At 37.2% G+C, this 24,738-nt stretch overlaps 2 protein-coding genes and 1 long non-coding RNA gene across 3 annotated transcripts; all 3 read right to left on the bottom strand.

Annotated features, from left to right (window-relative positions):
• Window positions 1-3,896: 3,896 nt before the first annotated feature.
• Window positions 3,897-11,170, bottom strand: LOC149718492 (ATP-binding cassette sub-family C member 1-like). Its single transcript, XM_089860944.1, has 9 exons — window positions 10,853-11,170; window positions 10,152-10,319; window positions 9,772-9,947; window positions 8,864-8,969; window positions 8,252-8,755; window positions 7,923-8,122; window positions 7,620-7,746; window positions 4,913-5,682; window positions 3,897-4,853 (listed from the first exon to the last, which is right to left on the bottom strand). Exons 1-9 carry the CDS (start codon window positions 11,168-11,170, stop codon window positions 4,742-4,744), a joined length of 2,481 nt encoding a protein of 826 aa, XP_089717070.1. The 3' UTR covers window positions 3,897-4,741.
• LOC149718493 (uncharacterized) lies at window positions 6,842-7,484 on the bottom strand. Its single transcript, XR_016371301.1, has 2 exons — window positions 7,155-7,484; window positions 6,842-7,097 (listed from the first exon to the last, which is right to left on the bottom strand). It is a non-coding gene; the product is annotated as an uncharacterized LOC149718493 (long non-coding RNA).
• A 250-nt stretch (window positions 11,171-11,420) lies between the features above and the next one.
• On the bottom strand, window positions 11,421-23,309 carry LOC149718491 (multidrug resistance-associated protein 1-like). The gene is made up of 13 exons (XM_089860943.1): window positions 23,133-23,309; window positions 22,842-23,018; window positions 22,591-22,704; window positions 22,387-22,524; window positions 22,182-22,319; window positions 21,935-21,993; window positions 21,515-21,817; window positions 15,275-15,449; window positions 14,965-15,219; window positions 14,610-14,813; window positions 11,859-12,005; window positions 11,667-11,757; window positions 11,421-11,607 (listed from the first exon to the last, which is right to left on the bottom strand). The coding sequence occupies exons 1-13, from the start codon at window positions 23,175-23,177 to the stop codon at window positions 11,564-11,566; spliced, it is 1,890 nt and encodes a 629-aa protein (XP_089717069.1). The 5' UTR covers window positions 23,178-23,309; the 3' UTR covers window positions 11,421-11,563.
• Window positions 23,310-24,738: the final 1,429 nt, after the last annotated feature.

Raw genomic sequence — 24,738 nt, 5'->3', positions numbered from 1 at the left:
ACTTTTTTCTCTCTCAGTTGCGCCGATTGCGCATGTGCGCCACGCTCCTGGAGAGCCACTGGCACTGGTAACGTTTTTGAAAGGGGGGGCTGACGGAGAATTCGGTCTCTCCGACTCTCCTCTATTTTCGTGCTCACTGTTTTCAGCCAATAGTTTTTGCTCTCTCAATAGGGAAAATTTTGGCGTAAGAGTCGCACGTAAACCGGAGATCTGAGAAAACTTATCGCGAGGTGGCGAGTGTGTCGCCCTTCTTCAGTATTGCTACACAAGAGAGGGGAGTCCCAAACCCCGCTTTTGGTTACTTCCTAGGCTAATTTAATGGACTTCTGGTATTATCTACTTACATATCACGTCTTACATTCGAGGCCCTTTATTGGTATAAAATAGAGATGGCCCATATCAGGCTTAACCCGATACCGATCGATACTGGTGCAAACATGAACCGATACCGATCGATACGATATTTACTAATTATGATCCAAAACCCGATACTTGAACCGATACAGATATTTATAGTAGTACAGTTCCATTTACATTAAAAATACTAGGAAATAGTTATAGAGTAACATCATGAATTATACCACTAAATACAATGTTTAGAGGTACTTCGAAAATAATATCACGGCTTATTGACATTCATTGAAATGTATTATCACCATAAATACATTACTGAAAGACCTAAAAATGTCATGTAGCGCCATAAAAAGCATTTTAAACGAGTATCGGTTTAGTATCATATTAAACAAACGGATCCGTTACTATCGTAAAGCCCGAGTATTGGTGCCGATACCGATATGGTATCGGTACCGGTTCATAGTATAAAAACAATCCTAATCCCTAAAGTCACTCTAAAAGGCACTTTTTTCGATTTCATTTCTTCGCTCCATTTTACCTCCATTTAAGCCACGTGAAAACCAGCTTTAGTGTGGTTGAGAGAAGCACCATTATCAGAGATTTTTTTATTCAGTCTTGATGATGCACGCTATTAATGGCTTCAGGCGGAGCCTCCGAAATGAACTAGGCCCATGCGTGTCGCGAAGGGAGAATATTTTTTTAACCAATTTAGTTCGCCGTGGTTTTTCGCTTGGGGGCGCTTATATTACCGTAAAATAAACAAAGTTCAACCCCGTGACCCTGTTGGCTTACGTATTTGGGCCAAGGTCGCGGATTGTAAGTATACGTTTATATTACTCTTACTGAATTATTTTAATTGAAATAACTTATTTTGTTGTCATCAATACAATCTAATCGAAAGATTCAATAAAAAGTGAATAGCCCCAAAAACGTTAATTTTAGGATGAAACTTTTCTCTATCATAAAAATTTTATGACTGACCCCTAAAATATCAACGATAATTTAAGTAAGACCCCTGTCACAACGGTAATATAAGCGCCATCTCGTACCCATATGTGGTGAAAATATTTTCCTTAACAAAATGGATATTTCCCCACATAAATTTTGACATGCATGGGCCTAGTTCATTTCGGAGGCTCCGCTTCAGGTCCTTCGGTATTGTTTGACTTCACTAGTGCTAGTTTGCCAATTTTAAAGAAATGGAAGAATCTTTCGTATGCTCACTGGCAGGCCTAGTAACTTTTAAAGTAGAATTAAAAAATCGCCAGAAAAAAATTCCCTTTAATACATCAACTCAGTGAAGTATCCATAAACTTATTAATATTAACTATATATCTAGATAATTGTGGTGTACTTTGGTGCTGCTCTGCTGATTTACTTGACGGGGATACTAAATTCCAAACATGGGAAAGTCAAATCGAAACTGCCCTTCATGTTTTTGCTGCAATGCCTTCTGGGAACGAGTAAGAACATTGAAAGTAAAGCTCTTTTCGCTTTAAAATTTAAACCATACCACTCTAAGGTCCCCAAAGTTTGAAATGCAACGGAGTCTCTCGATTTCTTTCAATCTCATGGAGTCTGACGTCTTTCATTTTATTGACTTTCATATCGTCTGAAATGACGTCACAGTTCTCAAGCAAATCTGAAGCGCTTCCCTTTGACACCGTCAACGATATATTTCACTTTCCCAATGCTAAGCCTTTGTTGGTTAAAAACAGTGCAGATATCAGTTTGATTGAGGTCAGTATTAGATTCCCGTGTTATTTTCCCATGATTGATAAATGTACTCAACTGTGTGGCGCACACTCGTGACCCAAGCTTCTGGGCGACACATTTTGAAGGAATTATTGACATGTCGGCAATTGCCGTGATTTTACCATTTATCTGCTGATTACCCTAGTCAGAAGTGGATCATATTACAGCTCCCTAGAAGTACTGGACGATATAACATCGTCGTGCATCAGCATTGTCTCCTAGCACTGAAGAGAAAACGGTATATGCGAAACGCAGCGGCAAATTTGTGAACTAAACCAAAGGAATGATTTTGGCGCGAAAGAAATTTTTAATAAGCGGGCCAAGCAAACGGAAGTAAGTTGTAGGCTGGTAGCCAATGAGGAAGGGTTTGAGAGAGAAGAGCGCGGAAGGAAACAAGTTGTTCCATACAAAGTGTTGGGTTGTGAATATATTAGTAGAAGTCCACTTTATTTTTCCAATTTTAAAAAATAATTGGCGGTCTATAGGTATTTTTTAAACGCTTGTGTTGAAAAGGAAATTAATATGAATTCAAATTATCAAAATAGCCTTCATCATGCTAGAATATTTTTAATGTATAGCACTGAGCTAAGCTTCCCCCGATTTAAGGTTTTAAGCGGGGATAGTTGGACCGATTTATTACTAATTAAAGGTTATGTGCGTCGACATAGAAATTTGTTTTCCTTTTTTAAGTGTGACAAATTTTTTCAATGCTTTAACGTTTTCCGTTTGCGAAAGATGCTGGTCAATATTTTTCAGTTTTACAAAACGTTTATTTAGTTGCTTACGGTTAAGTGTTTAATATCACATAGATCACGGACGGTCCGTCCGTGCATAGATCGTGTTCAGATGTCTCTTTAATGTGGGCATGCAACCATTGCAATTAGTTACATTGATCCTAACATAAGCCATTCTAAATCAAAATTATAACGCGATAGCAAGCTTCCTACTAATCACGACACTGACGGCGGTCTGACAGCCATTATCATCAACCGGAACTTCCGTAGGTTAACCTAACTCAAGATCCGGGTTAATGGGAAAACTATACTTGTAAAACTGAGCTATAGATGGCGGGCTTGGATGTCTTGGAAGAAAACGCTGTTTACAAAAGCATAACCTACGTCCAGTACTTATAGGGAGCTGTAATATGATTCACTTATGCCCTAGTTCAGCTTGGCTAACTTATGATATATCCTTTTTCCGTCACCACCCATAAAAACCTTAACTACTTCACTGGTTAATTAATTACTGAAACCTTGCAGATGACCCTTATAGAGACACGATACTCATGGCAATACTTAATAATATTTAAAAAGAAAATTATCGACAGTTCTCTTACCTGGATTCAAGAAATATATTGAATAATTCTTGACATTTTCGATTTAGAAAAATGCCTTGACTGACAAAGCATTTGCGGAAATATTAAAAAGAGCAAATGACAACCCAGATTCATGTTACAAGAAATTGGAAAGTATAATGACCAAGGGTGACATTCATTCGGACATCGAAAAACGAGAAACATTTTATATCTCGGTGGATATTCTCCATTGGAATATGATCAGAACAAGATACGCCAAGACCGGAAGTTGCAAATTGAAACTTAGCAAACCTTTGATGATAAACTACTGGGTGATGTATTTCAAGAAAAACATTTCGAAAACACTCATCAAGACCGTCAACAAAAGGTAAGTTTTCCAAGACTAAGACTTTGTTTCATGTTTTATTTAATAGTATACAATATTTATTAGGTTGCGCCAATTGACTGAGGGCGACTGCTTCGAGGATTTGAATCCGTCTTTGAAGAATGAATTGCATCCCTGTCAGAGTACGGAAACACCAGATGCATTTGTCGTCATTAACGTCTCCGCTTTTATGGTCATTTTCCGAGTCTGTCTCTTTGGATTCTCAACATCCTTAATAACTCTCATTCTCGAAATATACTTTGATATGTTGAAGTGTAAGACGGTACATCCTTAATATATCTACCCTTCAGCGTAGAGCTTGCGAGTAACTTTCTGAGGTTAACGGTAATAGGTAGTGTACGGAGCTGTCGGTTAGCAGTGGCATAAAGGCTAGCCACCACCCCTCTATGCATTGTAAAGATAAAAAAGCTTCGGTCCAAATTGCATTTGATTTTCTGGTTTCACGGGTATTTTTTAAATTGCTATTGGGTGCTATGTTATTATAATATTGGACCAAATCCCATTTAACAGAAATATCAACAACATAATAAGAAATAATTTCACAGTTGCTCTTTGCAGTAATGGTATATGCTTCAACGAAATAAAATATTTGATGTATTTCGGAAATTTATGCTTAGTTAAAAATTTTGTTCAAAAGTAATATTCAGGCCGAATTACTGAAATTTCTTGGTCAAATTGGCCTAGGCCTATAGTTAAATAAATTATATATCTTAACTACATGGTTTAAATGGAAGAAAACTTTTAAGAGGGGTCTTTTTAGTCTCTGAAGGACTTAAATAAACGTATCATTTAATGACGCTTTGAGCAATTTATAATCCAAGGATTATACATATCTTAACTCGCTCTATTAGTAATAAAATAAAAGATAAAGGTTGTTTGTTGTTGTTACTTAAGATTAAACGTAAGGCCTGGGTGCATAATTTAAACATGATCTAGATTATTTTGGCATCTTTGGCCAAAACGTAAAACATTGATTGTTTATTCCTCAAGATAGCATGTGGAGAGTCGAATTCCACAATTCGGCCCTGATCGAGAACCATCACCCTATGAAGAGTTAAATTAGCGAACAATTTTAAGCTGAATTAATTGGTTGGCGAACTAACTTGTCGTAGTCCAAGATGGTGTTTATTCTGTGCGCGATGGTGATGATGGTAGAGTTGGCGAATTCTTTCTTGATGGTCTTTTGAATGAGATCGTCGGTGTCCATGTCGACCGAGGCCGTCGCTTCGTCCAAGATCAGGATCTTAGTGTTCCTCAACAAGGCACGAGCCAAGCAAACCAACTGACGCTGGCCGACGCTCAGATTCTGCCCTCCTTCTGTCAAGGGGTAATCCAGTCCCTGCTCGAGTGATATCACGAAGGATTTGAGGTGTGACTGTTCCAGGGCGGCCCAAAGACGCTGGTCGTCTTTCAGTCCTAAAGGATCAAGGTTAAATCTGAGTGTGCCCGAGAAGAGGACGGGCTCTTGGGGGATAATGGTTAGCCGCGATCTCAAATCGGACAAGCCCAATCTCTCCACTTTTATTCCGTCTATGACAATCTGACCGCGCACCCCCTCGATGAGACGAAAGAGTGCCAACGTCAGAGACGATTTTCCAGCGCCCGTCCGTCCCACCACGCCCACCTTCTCTCCGGCATCGACCTTGACATCTATGTCCTTCAAGACCAAATCCAACCCTTCGCGATATCTGGTGCTATAGTCGTGGAATATGATTTGTCCTCGTTGAGGCCAGTCAGCAGGCGGTTGACATTCTGGTTTCTCCCACTCAGCCTCGGACTCCAAACGACCGTATTCTCCAACTCTTTCTATTGAGACTATACTTGATTCCAAACTCGTTGCGGCAGCGATAATGACTTTAAGAAATTGCAGAAGCTGTCATTATCAAAATATTAAATTTTTTACCTCTCCGTGTGACGTAGTCCAGGAGAGGTTCTGTAACGGCCGTGTCTGTCTGTGTGTGTGTGTGTCTGTCTGTGTGTCTGTCTGTCCGTTGTTACACCCACGTGACCGCGTTCGCAGTTTGCGTATCGGAGCAAACGTGTTCCCAATTTCCGGACCGCATTGACAGTTCACAGAAATTTGGAAAATTGTATTTCTCTCCTTTGGCTATTCTATACTTGAGTTCTCACACCACCATGTTTGGTCTTCGTCCATCCCATATGAACACCGGTCTGGTACTTTTCTGGCTTCCACCACCACCATCTTCTATTCTTTGTCAATCCCACATTGACACCAGTCTGCACTTACACTGGCTTCTAACACCACCATCCACAAAGTCTATTCCACATAGACACCAATCTATATCATTGGCTTCTACTCCATTATCATCGTTTGGTTTTAGGATATACGCGGCGATCAGCTAGGGTTACGAGAAACGTCTAGCCTCCCTAAGGTGGGATCTCCACCAAAGGTTTTCGCAATTGCGCTTTTTCCTTACTATTATAATGGAAACGAATCGTATATATACCCCAAATTTGAAAAAAGCGGGCAAGAGGGGTACCCTTCACTTTAAACGTCAATATTAGCAAAGTTTGAGATGATAATAGGTATAACTTTATTTTAAACGATTTAACTATTATTAATGTTAATTATTGAAGATTAAAATAATTAAAAATAATTATATTTATTTAAATATTAAAGATAAACCTCTCGTGCAAAGAGAGAGATTATCATTGCCTCCTACATCTACCAAGGCCCGTGCATGCGATATATTTCCTTCATTGCCTCCTATATCTATTAAGGCCCGTGCATTGCGATATATTTTTCAAAACAACAACAAAAATGGGAAGCTCCTCTCAGAAACATAATAATTTCTTTTCTCTGTATATGAAATGAAAATATGGATAATATTGCTCTCCTTCTTTAATGGTATGAATCCTTGCCTGTCTATTAATATTTTACGTAAGAGAAATACGTATTTAGCGAAGCCTAGAGAGGATAAACATAAGCGAGATTGTTTCGGAAAAAAAATACTGCTTCCACTAATGGGTTTATACTCCTTGTTACTGTTGTATAGAGTAATCTTGATAAAAGCTTAAAAAATTACGAGAGGACAGATCTTTTTTATCCTCTTGTTTTATTCTTAATAAGAATATAAAACATTTATTTTGTATCAAAAAATATTTTTTGGTGCTGAGATTGCTTTAGAAAAATCCAAACGGTTAGGCATTGGTAAAAAAGACATGTGTAAGCTATTTGCAGAGATGATAATTGTTTTACATGTTTTAAATAAAACTGAAGCTTCCATTATTGTGTTTATGCTCCTTGTTTGTTTCACTGAAAACCATCTAGGTGTAGATAACAGTTAGACCAAAAATTTAAAAAAAACCTAGTTGAAAATAGACCTTTTAAATTTGCGGGAGCCATTCGTGAGAATTTTTCTTTGCTTGTAGGTTGTCAATTTATCTACCAGTAAATATTTGTGTTTGGAAGTTGGATATTAAGTCAAATTAAGTGGTTGTAAAGAGCCAGCAGGTTTTTGCCGCTTCTTTTTGTGAGTATTCGATTTTTGTATGTAAAATGGAGGAAGATAATGTTGAGAGTAAGGATGAAATGCGGAAGCGCAAAGCGCGGGAAAAGATGAGGGCAAAAAGGTCGACGTTTTCATTGGTTACTTAAGTTTATATAATCTTCTCGACACGGAGAGGTAATATTTTGGTTTTCCCGACTTGTACTTTATTTGTAGAAAATAAATACTTGTTCCATGTGAAAGGAATGCATGCCCAAATGTTTTTCAAAATTTTGGAGAAATTCTCATGGGCCAATTATATTAAAGAAAATAATACTTTTAATTTTTTTTTTTTACTTACCCGATCAGCATTGGCCAAGATCAATCCAACGAAATCAACTAACAAGGTCTGTTTGTTCAGAATGATGAAAAGTGCTGTGCAAAACATCAAGCAATTGCCCAAGATATTGTAGCGTACTGTCAGCCATCTGGAAAGAAATTGTATTTTATTGACTTTCAGAAATGCCTGTGATGCTTTGCATCTACAGCAATTTTCAACCATATGGTAAAAACATAGTGTAGATGCAAAGAAAAAACTCGCTTCAGAACGAAAAAGCCGCAAATTAAACCGGGCTTTACTGACACATTTAAATAAGATAGATACCTTTGTGCCATGTTCATCATGTAGTTAGCGGCAGTGCATTCGTCGATCAGTTTCAGAAAGTGTCCTTCGAAGTTCTCTTCGGCGTCACATGCCCTTATGACAGTGCTGCCAGCTACTGATCCTCCCACGTGCGAAAACAGGAAGGAATTTCTCAAGCTTGTTATGCGCTTGAATTGACGGTTGCTCGACATCAAAAAACGCTGCAAAGAATATGGGAAAATCTTCAGTTCATTCTGAATTTTTCCAGTGTTTATAAGGACAAAAGAATTGAATGTGTTGCTGAATAATTACATATGACAGGAAAGAGGAAACTGAATTCCAGTTCCTACCTGAAGTAAAAGGTATCCAACGACAACAAAAATGCAGGGAATTATGAATAATGGTAAATATATTGCAATTCCTAACGTGAAAACAAGTATAAATATCAGTCCGCAATTGGTTAGCGATAACACTGAAGGTAATTGCTGATCGAGGGTGTCTATATCTTGGGAGAAACGATGAAGTATCCTTCCAACGGGGGTCGTGTCGAACATTAACAATGGAGAACGAGATACACTGTCGAGCATTTTCCCATGTAGACAGTTTGACGCTCTGATTACGTTCAGAAATGCCGCAATGGCTTGGCTTAGACCAAGAACGGATAGGACCACTATACGCGTTGCCATTAAGTCCGGATTAGCTTCAAAATCTTCCTTGGAGTCCGCGCACCAGAGAGAAAGCCAGTAAACGGAGGCGAAATTAAGGACCGCAGCACTGGTGATTAATACTTGGACGATCGCAATCCATGTTATACCATAAACTTTAAAATATTGTTTGTAGTATGATAAGGATATCTGCAAATGCGGAGTAACATTATCACTAGGGAAAATAAGGCTTTCAATTTTAGTTCTCAAGAAGCCAAGAAAAATTATAACTCTCCTACAATATTAATGAGTACATACATTTCCTTCTTTGAGAACCTCTTTAGTCATAAGTTTTGCCTCATCTTCATCTAAAACTTTTCCTTGGGATGCAAGATGAAGTCTTTCAACTTCGATATTTAACGTACTATAAAATTGCATTACCAAAATTCATAAATTAGAATCGCTTAATTCAAACAAAAAGGGGTTATCTCTGAAACAGTACACTATAAGGCGGTTGTCCAAAATGAAATTCGCTTGGCTAATTTCAACAGTACGTGGTTAAATTTCATGAAATGGAAGTTATATCCCTCGTTAGAAGGATAATTGGGCCTGTGTCTGAAGAGAGGTATGGGGTAAAAAGGAGATGGGCCAAACAACCTATTAAAAATGTCAGTTATTGCGTCACTGTAAGAAATGTGCCACTACAGGCAGTTTTGCACCTTCGGGAGGGTAGGGTGCGTTGACTGTCTTTTGTAGCCGTTTGTAAATGAATGGTAGTTATAATAAACTAAATAAAATTATTAAGCTAATTACGGAAAAGGTTAATAGACGAGTGATAGAAACTGTCATTTTGAGGCGTTTGTTTTTATGAAGAAACGGCTTAGCAACTATGAAAGTTGTGGCATAATTTTTTTAAAATTAATTCGTAAATAAAAAGTGAGGCTCGCAATTAGATCGTGAAATTGTGTGATTGTTAAAATAATTACAGTTTTAAAAATTAAAGGCAGTATAGCAACAACAGGAGGAGCAGACTTTTTGAAAGCTTTTGTGGGAGTTTATATACCCAATTATATATGACTGGAAAATAAGTAACGTACTTAAAGCGAGAGTTACCCCACACACAGCAGTATATACCCATTACAAAAATGGGTATGGGTTTCTTTTATGACTTAAGCATTTTCGTTTTCCTAATACTTATGGGAGGTAGAAAGTGTAGATTTACTCACGACGGTTCTTTTTTATTCTCATCGTTCATGTGTTGCGCGAAATAATCTCTGGCCATTCCCTGACGACTCATGATTTCGTCATAGGTTCCTCTCTCGATGATTCGTCCGTTGTTCATGAAGAAGATCTCGTCCACTTCTCGGATGAAGCTCAAGTTGTGTGTCACCAAAACTCTCGTCTGTAAATGATTGAAAAGCTAAATGTCGAGCGAGCAAGGAAATCGAAAAGATAGCTACTCAAAAGGGTTTATTTGCGTAAGCTCGAGACTTTCAGCCTGAATATATTTTGCCATATCCAACTACTATCGGTATTTAATCGAAACGACATGGCAACACCTTATTTAGATTTATGGATGCTAGAATAGAAAAATGGATAGCGTTACCTTTTTTTGAAGCAATCCATGTGGTCCAATGACTTCGTTGAAGAGATGTTTGGCCACGTGTGAGTCAACCGCCCCCAAAGGGTCATCAAAGAGATAAACATCGTCATCGCGATAAATTGCTCTGGCCACATTTACCCTTTGCTTCTGACCACCACTCAGGTTGATACCCTATCATTTAAAATTAGTTAACTAACACATTACTAAAGCAGCCATCTATGGAACTATGAATAAAACGTTGCTACGCTAGGTTTTTCGAGCACAGCACATTGTATTTTTCAGTCGATTTCCACAACTTCCCGAGAAACGGCATACATTTAGAAGTCGTTCATCGGGAACGTGTTCAATAACATCCACTCTCTTTTGATAAGTGAGCGGAAGTGCGATCTCTAATGATTATTAACGAGTGCATGAGCTTTATATTGTAACCATGTTCAGCAACACTGGACATTGCTACAGCGTTACTTCGTATGAAATTTGATGTTGCACATTCATTCGCCTCTGCCTTTCCCCATTTTATCACTCGCGTTTGATTTTAAACATCTTTGAGAAGCCAAGAAGAATATTTACCTTACTCCCCACCAAGGTTTTATTATCAATAACTTCATTTCCCTCTTCAACTAGATACCACTTCGGCGATTTTGAACATTTTGTTCACAGTTCAGCCGTTTTCTTAAAATGTTTTTGTTTTCAAAATTACATACTCTTTCTCCGATCTCCGTTTCGTCATCAGCGGGTAGTTGTTCGAAGTCTGGTTGTAGGTCGCATGAGTTTATGACATTGTTGTACTTTTCCTGGTTCATGTCGTTCACGAAGAGTATATTCTGCCTGAGTGTGGTGTTCTGTATCCAGGGTTGTTGAGTGACGTATCCCACTCTCCCGGCTACTCTCACCTCTCCCTTTACCATCTGCATCTCGGAAACCATAGCGGACAAGAGAGAAGACTTGCCACAACCCACCGGACCGACCACGGCCACCAAAGAACCTCGGAACACTTCGAAATTGATGTTCTGAAGAACCATCGCTGATGGCGCTTCCAAATTCCAATGAAACGTTCCATTCTTAATCTCAATTGCTGAAATTTTCATAGAAAAAGAATGATATAACATAGGTTCAAAAAGATCGGAAAACAATCTTAAAGCTAACTTAGGAATTTAAACCCTCTTTGAAAACGATATTATTTTACAAGTAAGATTTTAAAGGAGAAAGTTTTGTCTTTGCGAGGTTTCCTAAGTATATTTCCACCAGAATTATTTTTGACCTGCGGTATAAAGTTACTATGAGAATAACCCTAATGATTACAGGAGGATATATTTTGTTTATTTTAATTCCCCAGATTGGTGAGTTAAGTTCTTAAGAAGTTCCGTCAATAGTGTCTCTCTTTGCGCTCAAGTTCACTCCTTTACATTTCAACCTCAATTAATTTTGAGATTAACTTCATCTGCTTGTGTAGAAATAGCTGCAGTAAATAATAAGCGACTTGTCTTGACTTTTCAAGTTCCTAATTAAATGACATACCATATTGGCTGTCACTAGCCATCTGTTGCACGTAATGTTTGGTTTCCTCACGACTCAACAAGTCTGAAATTCTCCTTACTGAGACGTGTGTCTGTAAAAAATTACTTAGTCGATTTTCGTCAATTTGAGATGTTTTTACATAAGGGAAGGTCAAAATCCCAATCAGTTGACGCTCCCTTACCCATTTCTTACCAAAACTAGGTTATTTACGAAATCCGGAAAAGTAAGCATTGACGTGGCTAATAAGCGCACCAACTGAAATGATACAAAAGCTTTCCTCGCGGTGAGAATGTTATCGTCGTCAATTAACACGTACATGGCGAAACAGGGTGAAGTAATCTGAAAATTTAGAAACAATATCTGTAGGAACATAAAAGTCATTAGAATGTAAAAGTATGTAAGCCCTCAAATTGAATCAGTAATTCATACCCCTCCTTGGAATGAGCAAAAGCCATATAAGCTATACTACGTGTGGGGTAAAATAGGGCAAGGGTATAATCTCGCTCCACGGGGACATCTATAGATCTCAGGAGGTTACTTATTTTCCAGTCATTCGATTGGGTTATAGAAACTCATACAGAAGCTTCCAAACATACTGCGCTTCCTGTTGTTGTCATGGCAACAGGGATTTTCATATGATAATAACAACATGTTTCCATAAAAATAATGACTGGCTCCAACGAGACAGTCAACGATACACTTCTCTTCTGACCGAGCAAAATTGCACTGCAAATTCTACTGTAAGAGGGAAAGTAAACTGTGCAACATATAAACTTCTAGTGACGCTATAAGTGACGTTTTTAATACGATGTTTGGCCCATCCATTTTTTATCGCAGATATCACTAGAGTAACTGACCCATTTGTGTCTTCCAAGGAGAGGTATGACTTAATGGTTGAATAGTCCGAAAGAGATGATGACCAACAGGAAACCCAGTTTCAAACCGTGTCCTTCTTCCATGGCTGAAATGTGGTGTTATCGCCTTTCTAGAGCCTGGCAAAATGCTTTGGTCCCATTGAACCGAATTCCCATTCGACAGAACGGCTTTTTTGTGGAGTCCCATTCGACCGAACGTAGCCAAAAGGTGCGATTTTATAATAGTCCCATTGGACCGAAATTCTATTGAACTGGAAGAAGACATACTGTATGGTTTTGCATTAAATATGTTTTAAATTAATAGGAAAATCTTTTGGAAAAGGTGGCAGCTAATTAATAGGAGAATATTTTAGAAAAGGTGGTAGTTAATTAAAAGGAAAATATTTTAGAAAAGTTGGTAGCTAATTAAAAGGAGAATATTTTGGAAAATGTGGCAGCTAATTAGTAGGAGAATGTTTTGGAAAAGGTGGCAGCTAATTAATAGGAGAATATTTTGGAAAAGGTGGCAGCTAATAAATAGGAGAATATTTTGGAAAAGGTGGCAGCTAATAAATAGGAGAATGTTTTGGAAAAGGTGGTAGCTAATTAAAAGGAGAATATTTTGAAAAAGGTGGTAGCTAATTAAAAGGAGCATATTTTGGAAAAGGTGTCAACGAATTATTGGAACCAAACCAAACCAAACCTAACCTAACCTAACCGAACCCACCCGAAACCAAAATATTAAAATTTTAATTCAAAACTTAAAGACATTGATGGAACCAGTACTTCATTTTAAGCACAATTTGTTTATTAATTCTATATATCTCTTGCCTTGAAAGGAATAAAAGTGAGCGTTTTAATTAGTAACACGAAACATTTACTATTAATATTATCAGAAGCGGATAAGAGGAGAAGCCTCTATCTAGGCAAAAAACGTGAAACGTCTTGTTTTCGCGCTTAGAGACATCGACGCAGCGGTACAATTTTATTGACGGCGAAAAAATAGCGCCTTTACATAAGATATAAAAGTCCTACGCCAGCGGCTATTTTGAAATTGTAACTGTCGTCTGCTACAGTGGAGTCTGTGATAAAGCGATGGTAGGCCCAGGGTAATTTCAATAATGGGTATTGAAGCTGTTTATGATTTAATTTTAAAAGATATTACAAGTGAAAGTTTCGTAAAGCATATTGGGAATGAAAGGCAAGAAATTTTACATAATTTATTTGTAAAAATCTCGCTTACTTTAGACAAACACTCCCAATTAAACTTAGGACTTTATGGTCTAATAAGAAGGTTATGTTCAATATTTTTAAATTTGAAAGAGAATATTTCCAAAAATAATTCCGAGAAAAAGTGCCAAAAAACTTAAAAACAATGTTGAAAAGAATACTATACTTATATTAGATTGGTATTCGGCGATTTCCAAAGACTATCATTGTCTCTCGTCGTATTTTGATCGTATGTGCACCGCCATTTTATTTTATCTTTTTTTTTGGGCAAGGTCGAACTATTTTCTTTCTACAAAGACTATTCATTAGTTGTCAGTCCGCAACCACTTTAGTGTTCTCTTTAGTGAAGCGCGTAACCAAGACGTTTCAGATTTTTAACGTGGCGTCTATGGCTTGATAGAGGCTTCCCTCCGAAGGAGGTTTAATTATAGGCTTCTGATATTATTAACATACCTTTCGGAGATTCGAACCAACAACCTATCGCTTCGCAGTCCAACATCGTATCCACTACACCACCGAATCGCTGACGGCTACAGTGTTTCAAGTTATATTCATGTATTTTTTAGGGGCATATTCGGACGATTGGGATTTCGGTCCATCGGGAATATAGCCATTGGGCTGGAAATCTAAAATCATTGCGGGATATTCGGTCGAATGGGATTTAGGTCCATTGGGAATTCGGTTGAAAGGGACGATACCGGCAAAATGGGTCAGATTTCAGGACTATCTGCCTTTTTGTGTCAAGTGAGAACGAGTGGAAAACCAACTGACACGAAGTTGAAATGTCTACACCTCTATGTGTCCCCATGGCCCCGTTAGCGATAACAATAATCCACTTGTAAACATTTTACGTTCGTACCAAAACCGGTATGAGAGAAGATATAAAAATATTTATTCCTTGGAAGAGGCCTTGTTTCTTCATGAGTGCAATTTCTTTCTTCCTGATTTCAAGAACGACTCTCTGGAAAGATCTCTCCCAGGCGTATAATTTCAAGACGCGGATTCCGTTCAAAATTTCACTCATCATTTTAATTCTGTTGTCCTTCAGTTTCATCAGTTCAATCTAAAAAACGAGACAATTAAAGAAACCCTTCACTGAAACTGCCTGTGTTGAAATTGCAGTAAATGATAATTGTTCGTGCTTTTTAATCTGATACTTTTAGTTTGACCTTAACAATTAAGGTCTAGTGGAGTTTTAGTTGGATAACATTTACCTGTAATTCTTTGTATTTCTTCGTGCTGAGATAGTTTAGTGGAAGAAGAACGACAATAGGTACAATGCCAGCAAAGGCTGAATAGCCCAGTTCTTGGTACATAAAGGCGAAGCACAGTACCATTTGTACTGGGACCGACCACAAGAGACCCAATTGCGGCGACAGAATTTGGAATCTGTTAGTGTCGACGTACATCGTGTTCAGTATTTCACCCATTGCCAGGTCACGTCGATCGCTACTCGACAAGCGAAATGTCTGTTCCAACCAATCTCGTTAAAGAATTATCATCCCATAGATAACTCCACCTTACCTTTTTGTACAAGACGTGCATGGTGGCGGATTTTAGTCTAAGTCCTAGTTTGGTGTGAAAAATGGCGCTGCCTTCTTGCAACAGAGATTGTGCAATACCGGCCAGACCGTAAAGGCAAACATAGAAAATTCCCTTCCATAAATAATCTTCACTCGTAGAATAATCAATAATGGAACTGAAAACACAAGTTTATAAACAGGTTAACTTCACAGAAAAAACAACGTTTAGGTTTTGAGCACATCCATTTGATTTAAACATGTTGAAAATCTAAACCCCTAGATTTGACGTACGAAAACTAAACACCAACTAGTACCAATGGGTGTAATAGCTAAACATATAAAAACTAAACACAACAGCGCATTGAAAGCCTTTAAAAACACGTTTAAAATCTAAACTTATCGTAAAGTGGACATAAACCGAAACGCCAGGGTTTAAACGTGTTCAAAACCTACTCTAGGTGTAAAGGATATAAACATATTGACGTCATGTAGTTAACTCTAGCATCTGAGGAAGAATAGTTAATATTTTATTTGGTGAATCGGTTTTAACCCCTTCTCATGCCGAGAGGCCAAGGTTCAGAAATTTGGGAATGGGGTACATTCATTCGCTGGTGCTTGAGACGTCAAAAGTCAGAATTTACTCACAAAAAAGCCATATTAGAACTTCGCCCATATTTAGTAAATAAATAAAATTTTATTTTTATATTAGTTTGGTTTATAACTGGGTTTAATTTTGAGTTATTAATTCTAATTTTAGAAAAGTGTTGCTCATTAAACGGTTTGACTCACGCTAAAATTGCCTTCAAAAATGTTTCAGTGACCATTTCTGAAGTGAACTCTAAGTTTAGATCAGAGGTTTAGTACATATAACCGATCAAAATATATTATTTGTTATCTTGGCGTACCAACGTAAAAACATCAAAATGGGGTTTTCTATTAAAAATCAAGACGATTCTAAACTTGCAAATAAGTGTATAGAATATGTTAACACTTTTTTAAGCCTTTCTAGGCACCTGGGACCGGTCAGTTCAACGTTTTTGCTAGGGGACGACCACGTTGACTGTTTTACCATTACCAGGGTACTTATATTTGTACGCGGCGATCGGCAAGGGTTACGAGAAACGTCTAGCCTTCCAATGGCGGGGTCTTCCTCCAAAGGTTCACGCAATTGCGATGTTCTTATCTACAGCTGCGATTCAAATCCTTTATATACTACCTATTTGAGTAAGGCGAAGCAACAGGCGTATGTTTCATTTCAAACGTCAATATTAGTCAAAACTTTCAAGAATGTTTAATTGCTCTTTTTTAAAACGATGTAAAGCTCAATAAGGCGAACAACTAACGAATAAAATATCAAATATTAATTATATATTTATTTTAATATTTAAGATAATTTTGTTTCTCAATTCAAAATTAATACGGAAAGAGTTAAAAAGCAGTCTATGATTTTGTCTGTGTGTGTCGGTCCGTTGTTACACTAGCGCGCTGCTTTAGCAGTTCGCTTTGCTTTAATGTGTAAAGAAATCCTACCGAACCTTAATATTCACTTTTTCCATAATATAAAGTGAATATGTGGAAATATTTCTCGTAACTACGACGCATTTAGTACTTTTCTAGCTTTAAAGCTCTGTTTCATTTTGATATTCCAAGGATATTTTTAATATTATTATTTGAAATTGCTGTTTATATATTCCTTAAGCTATACTATATCTGTATATAGAATAATCCTTGATCTAAAGATTTCAAGAAGGAAGCTTAGGCCTGGACTCAATCGGGTAAATCAAATATTATCCGCAATAGGCTTAGTGAACCAAAGAGTAAATAATTGAGACTTAAGGTGAACTAAACTGTGGGTTTTATTTTCGTGTCTGTAATGAAGGGACATTAACGGTTCAGAGGAGTCGAAAGTTATTTACACGTTTAAATAATCAGGTTTAGATTTAATAATAGAAGAAAAGATCATATTGGCATTTAGACCAGTGAAAAGCCTAATGGTAAACGGGTATTAGCTACGGAATGCATCATGGTGGCAATTAGATCAGTGGAAGGGCTAATCGTTATTGGGTTATAGCTTAGAAGTTTTCATTCTTATTATGGTGCGTATTGACTTTCAGTGCGTCCAACCACAAGTCAGCTTTGGTGGTATTTAACGTTAACACTCATGTTGGCAAACTTAGAAAATCGTTGAGGTGAAACGAGACTGTAGTGTTTATACTGCTAACCAGTTGTGAATGTAGCTATAAGAAAATAGGGTTAACAGTTGAGGCGTAGACAGTTGGGCCTTTTCAAAGACATAAAGGTTATATCTCTCCAAAATCTATACACTTCATTTCCTGTTTTTTTCCCATTTACTTATTAAATGTGTCCAAGACGTATCATTATTGGATGTAAATGTCGTCTGCTTTACTGTATATTCGCTATGCTCGGAATACTGGTTTAAAAATTCGTAAATTTTTACTTCAAAAAAAGAGAAATAATTCTATATCTAGGTTAATAAGTTTGTAGTAGTAGTCCTCCTCTTGACTCGGAGAGGTAATTACCTCTCCGAGTGACGTATGTCACGGAGAGGTTCTGTAACGATCGTGTGTGTCTGTGTGTCTGTCTGTGTGTCTGTGTGTCTGTGTGTGTGTCTGTTGTTACACCCACGTGACCGCGTTCGCAGTTTCCAAATCGGAGCAAACGTGTTCGCCATTTCCGAACTGCTTTCACAGTCACGGAAATGGCTACTCTACTTGAGTTCTCACACCACCATCTTCTGGTCTTTGTCCATCCCACACGGACACCAGTCTGTACTTACTGGCTTCTAATCACCACCATCTTAAGGCCTTCGTCCATCCCACATGGACAACAGTTTGTACATACTGGCTTCTAACCACCACCATCTTCTGGTCATTGTCCATCCCACATGGACACCAGTCTTTACACACTGGCTTCTAACACCACCATCTTCTGGTCTTTATTTTTGTCCATCCCACATGGACACCAGTCTGCACACCTGGCTTCTACACCACCATCTTCTGGTCTTTGTTTTTGTCCATCCCACATGGACACCAGTCTGCACACCTGGCTTCTACACCACCATCTTCTGGTCTTTGTTTTTGTCCATCACACATGGACACCAGTCTGCACACCTGGCTTCTACTCCATCGTCATCGTTGGGTTTAAGACATTCGCGGCGATCAGCTAGGGTTACGAGAAACGTCTAGCCTCCCTAGGGTGGGTTGTCCACGATAGGTTTTCGCAATTGCGGTTGTTCTTGCTTTTAACTGTAGTTCGACACCCTTATATACTACCTATTTGATTAAGGCGAAGCAACCGGCGTATGCTTCACTTCAAACGCCAATATTAGTCAAGTCTCTCAAGAATGTTTAATTGTTCTTTTTTAAAACGATGTAACGTTCAATAAGGCGAATAACTAACGAAGAAAATATTAAATATTAATTATATTTATTTTAATATTTAAGATAATCTTGTTTCTCAATTCAAAATTAATACGGAAAGAGTTAAAAAGCAGTCTATGTTTTTGTCTGTGTGTGTCCGTCCGTTGTTACAGTAGTGCGCTGCGTTAGAAGTTCGTTTTGTTTTGATGTGTAAATGAATCCTACAGAACCATAATATTCCCTTTATCCTTAATATAAAGTGAATATGTGGAAATATTTTTCGTAATTATGATGTATTTAGTACTTTTGTAGCTTTAAAGCTCTATTTCATTTTGATATTCCAAAGATTTTTTTTAATATTATTATTTAAAATGGATGTTTATATAATACTTAAGCTATACTACATCTGTTTATAGCATAATCCTTTCTAAAGTGAATACAAGCACAACGCTACTATGTTGGTCAAATGAAATTTTATTTGTCAATAGGCCTAGTGAACCAAATAGTAAACGCCTGGTTTTCGTTTCTGTAATGCAGAGACATTAACGGTTCAGAGTGAGCCGAAAGTTAAATACACTTTTAAATAATTAGGCTTAGATTATATAATCATGGTGGAAATCTGGGCCGAGTTCAGCAGAGCCCAGCGCTGTTAGCAGTGTCCTACATAACGGAATTTGTTTGTTTTTGAATTTTGACGTCACGGTGCTAAGCGCTGAGCTAGCGCGGTCTTCAAAGAAAATAGTCGGCTCTTTGGATAACGTGACGTAAAACGCATAGTTCTCAGCTTGGCGAAAAAACCATGGAGGAATTAATACAAATAGCACTATGGGACTATAGCTATTTAATTGGCGTGAAACCAGTTGATCACGCGAGAATTTTAAAAGATATGTTAGTTTCTAATTTTAATTATAAAAGTTGTTATCTATCTCTATAAATATGTTATCATACAATTTTTGTTAAGCCTTGGTACCTTGCACGCTTTATTGCGCTAGCGTCATTTATAAAACGCCGATGACCGGAGAAAAGCTATGACGACAGACCTCACCGGTAAACATTTCCAAAATCCGCTGTCTTTTTTGGTGAGCTCTGCTGAACGCAGCCCAGACCAGTGAAAGGTCTGATCGTAATCGGATAATAGCTTCGTGTTTTCATGCTTTTTATGGTACGCATTTACTTTCAGTGTGTGTAGCCACAAATAAGCTTTGGTGTTATGTAACGTTAACAGTCATGTTGACAAACTACGAAAATCGTTGAGATGAAACGAAAGGATAGTGTTTACAATGCAACCCTGTTGTGAATATGGCTTTGAACATAGAGGGCATACAGTTGAGGAGTAGAAAATTGGGCCTTTACAAACACGTAAAGGTAATATCCCTCCAAAGTTTTATCTCTTCATTTCCCGTTTTTCCCCCATCGGATGATTTTAATGTGTACAAGTATATCATTATTGGATGTAAAATGTCGTCTGATTTACAGTATATTTGCTGTGCTTTGTATACTGCTTTAATATTTCATAGATTTTAACTTAAGAAACATTTCCATATCTGGGTAAATAAGTTTGTAAGTAGTCGTCTTGACTCGGAGAGGTAATATTTTGGTTTTCCCAACTTGTATTTTGGTTTTTAGAACTTGTTACACTAGTGCAACGCGTTAGCAGTTCGCCTCGTGTAAAGAAATCCTACAAAACCTTAATATTTTCTTTTTTTATAATTTAAAAGTAATATATAGATATATTTTTCGCAATTTCGATGCCTTTGGTAGTTTTGTAGCTATAAAGATCCGTTTTATTTTGATATTCCAAGAATAATTTTTATATTATAATTTGAAATAGTTGTTTATATATTACTTAAGCTATACCACATCTGTACATTAACGTTGGAAAACTACATGCGGGTTAGACATAAACGTTTTCAATCTGAACGCGTTTGAAATATAAACGTTTTCAATCTCAACGTGTTTGAAACATAAACGTTTTCAATCTTAACGCGTTTGAAACATAAACGTTTTCAATCTTAACGCGTTTGAAACATAAACGTTTTCAATCTTAACGCGTTAGAAACATAAACGTTTTCGATCTAAACGCGTTTCAAACATAAACGTTTTCAATCTAAACGAGTTTCAAACATAAACGTTTTCAATCTAAACGCGTTTGAAACATAATCGTTTTCAATCTAAACGCGTTTGAAACATAAACGTTCTCAACCTAAACGCGTTTGAGACCTAAACGTTTGCAAAACAAACGCGTTTGAAACATAAACGTTTTCAATCTAAACGCGTTTCGAACATAATCGTTTTCAATCTAAACGCGTTTGGAGCAGATACTTTTTCAATCTATGCGCGTTTGAAACGTAAACATTTTCAAACTATACGCGTTTGAAACGTAAACATTTTCAAACTATACGCGTTTGAAAAATAAAAATTTCAGAACTAAACGCGTATAGGCTGGGCTCGTGTTTAAAAAGGCGTTGCATTTTCCCGTTTAGGAAAACGTTTAGAATCTAAACATCGTTTTTTCTGTGTTGGTTCTAATATTTTCAAAGTTAACTTAATGCATTGCAAACCACTTATAATTTAAACCGCTGCATAAATCAGTTTTAAAGAATATTCAGAGAAATAAAAAAAACATTCCGCTTAACCAGTGGCTTAGCTAGGCTGACCCACTGAAAACAAATATGTCATTGCTCAAGTGATTGGTTCTTTCTCTACACTTCAGTATGAACCAACTGACAGCAACAAAGGACCATAATTTCGCGCTTAAGTGAAACCAGGTACAACCTCGTTCTTTTTATTTGAATTTGATGTAATATCCTTGGTTTTCCATAAATAATAACTTATATTACTGAATAATTAAAATTCTTTACCCTGTTAAAAGGGTGGGACCGATAGACACTATGTCGGACAGAACTTGAAAGACCACTCCAGCAATCAAGTAAGGCCCAACTGTCCTCAACAAGGGCCAACTGATGGATTTGCTTTGATTGTTTGTTCTGTTTCGTTCTTCCGAAAAGCGTTTCATTTCCATATCATCGCCTACATTATTCGTCTTAGCTCGGGGTTTCCAATGTTTTTCGAAAAGACGTGAGACAGTCAGCGCTTGCTCCGAGTCATTCAGTTCAAACACATCTGATGGCTCCAAACCTTTCTTCCAGCCTTTCCAGAGGACGCTACAATTCATAAACGTAATCGGAAAAATCAACATAAGAAATCGAGTGTCAAATACAATCAGCTTCTTTGTAATAACTGCTTCAAATAATTCAAATACATAAGAATAACAGATTTACCTGGTAATCCATGTGTGTACCATGCGTGAACAAAACGACGCATAATCTTCTCTTGATTTCTAATAGTTTTAAAATAATAAATAGCCCTTGAACACTTTTTGTAAAACGTTTCAAAAGAATACACTTGTTTATATGTTCAACATCTAGGTACGTTAAAACCTTAATGAGAGCTTACTAATGTAATAGAAACGCACTAGCCCTTAGTAAATAGTGTGGAATAATGGGAAACAAATATCTAGAATATTACCAATTTGTCTTCCCTTGAACATATTTGTCTTCCGTTCTCAACCACGCTGTCAGTCAGTGTGTGTAGCACAAGGGCAACAACTACTAAAGGGTAAATTACCGACTGAATGACCAGCCCGAAATATTCATCCTTGTCGTTCTGAAATATTCCACGTTTTGATTTTGCCAAAATATTATTATAAATTGGAATGAAAACCTTTGCTTACTTGTAAATAGTATTTCATGATGGTGGATCTCAGTGTGATAGTTTGCGATAGTGTTAAGAGAAACCAAAACATAGTCAGTATTCCGGAAAACAAAATTCCATCCCCTCTGCCGTAAATTATGAATAATAACGCCAAGATCTGCAACAAGCAAGTTCAATTTATTTCATGGCAACGTTAGATATGGACTTTCTTAAATTGTCTTACATAAGTTCCAAATTGAAGGAGCACCGCCAAATTGTCAACAACTTGATAATCACCGTGGTGAATTTGTTTTCCAAATTTTAAGACGCTAATTGCGGCTAGTAACAAAACCAAGAGCTGTAACAACAAAGCAAAAGTAGTACCTTAGTTTGGTGCTTTTCGGATGGAACGAATGAGTAGTGCCAAGGAGACTTTATGCCTGTACAGTGCATATTGTCCCGAACAATGATGGTCCTTGCTCAATAAGGACTTACACATTTCGCAATGTAAATATGAGAGCAACGGACGCTTCGCCGTTCCGACTTGGTGATGAGAGCGAATTCCAATGGAAGTAAGAGCCATAGTACTGCACATGGCAACCAGACCAAGATGGTCTTTTGAAAACACGGAGTTAAATCTGGGTTATCTGTGTACCATGTCAAATTGGAGTCCTGTTGTAAATAATTACACTCTCATTAATTCAACACAAAGCCTATTCGAACCCTCTTTCATAGCCATCAAATGCTATAATCAGAGCTCTGAAAGCATAAAACATACGTACATACCCAAAATGGAGATTCACAAAGGTCATCCAAAATAATTGAACCCATTGCAAAAATAAGTGAATTTAAGCTAAGGGTTAACAGTCTATTCGCTGTGAGGATTTCGCGGGTATTACTAGTTCGTTCTGCTTTTCAATAAAATGCTACGACGATGTATAAATCCCCTACATTAAGACCTTGAGAGAGGCTTTTTCTAAAACACAAGTGGAGTTGAAAGTTAATCCCTGTACATTATATATCTGCTAAAAAATAACAGTCTTCGGGAGATAAGTCGTTCTGAATCTTTTATAAATAAAATCGCTTTTTCGAAGATTTATTTACCCTTAAAATATTATATAACAAACTTATACAAAAATACAAGACTTTTTACTATAAGTTTTTCACATTTTTTTCAAAAACCTTCATTTTTACGATTTATTATTTCGAATTAAGATAGTAATCCAATGAGGTTATATAAACTTCTTCTGGTAAACGCAACCACTCAGATTTTTCAAAACTAACTGTATGAAACAAAGAGTGAAATTCATTTAAAGATTTTAAAGAACGAGTAGTTTTTAATCGACTATGGCTCTTGAATATCATTACATCACTAAGCAAACTAACCAAAACTGTCCGTATTAATTAAAACAAGTTATCAAAGTTTTTAAACTGTTGTACAAGTATTTTTCGCGTGTTGAAATTCAAACTTTAAAACGCACGCTAGTTCGATTAAAAAATTTCGAACTACATTTTGCAGGACAGTGTGACATTATATTTTGTTAGCTGGGGTCTGGGTTTTCTGATCGTTTTAACCGAAAAACTCAAATAATTATGCGTTTTCGATATATTTACAAATAATTTTTTCGATTAATATAAATTAGCACTTTGATAAAATTTCTTAAGTACGTAGATTAACGGCGCTTCATGCGTAGAACATCACTATGAGCGATTAGCTCTTAAGCTAGGTTCTCACTTGACCGAAAATACGACGGAAACCCGGCGTAACTTGAGTCGACCGAAAACTTTAACGCCGAGTACGACGGAATTGCCGTTCCGCCCGTTTCGGTCGGACTTAAAACGTGTTCTATTTTTTCGGTCGTTCCCGGCGTAAATCGTGTAAGTCAGCCAATGAAAATGTGCGTTGTAGTGACGTCACTATCATATGTCCCGGGAAATTTCAACATATTTCGCAATACGCGGATGGTGGATATTTCATTCACCAAATTTTCTTGGTATCCTTGATGTTGCCGCTTCTTAAATATATCCCTTACCGAAAACCACCAAGTAGCACTCTCTCGATAGCATCTGTAAACAAAGTACACTAAATTTATGTGATTATAAATACATAACGTATTATAATTTCATTCGAGAACTCGGCATCACTGAGGTCTTCCATTTTGTTTGTTTACCTTTTAAACTACTTCAGTATAGAGCCCTCTATGTTTAGATCTCTCGAACGATCGATAATGGTCACGTGACATAATAAAGGTTCCGCTTTGTTTAACTTACGCTACAAGTGAGAACGCTCTACCGCTGACGGCCAGCGTAAAGTAAAATTTCCAAACCGCTGGCGGTTCCTTTCCGTCGAGTTTTTCGGTCAAGTGAGAACCTAGCTTAAGACTATGTTTAA

Source organism: Phalangium opilio, unplaced genomic scaffold (assembly GCF_054372755.1).
Source record: "Phalangium opilio isolate 3A_F unplaced genomic scaffold, DU_Popi_V2 ptg000002l_1, whole genome shotgun sequence".
NCBI classification, from domain to species: domain Eukaryota; kingdom Metazoa; phylum Arthropoda; class Arachnida; order Opiliones; family Phalangiidae; genus Phalangium; species Phalangium opilio.
Note: the sequence above shows the minus strand (reverse complement) of the source record. Positions and strands in the feature narration are given on the sequence as shown.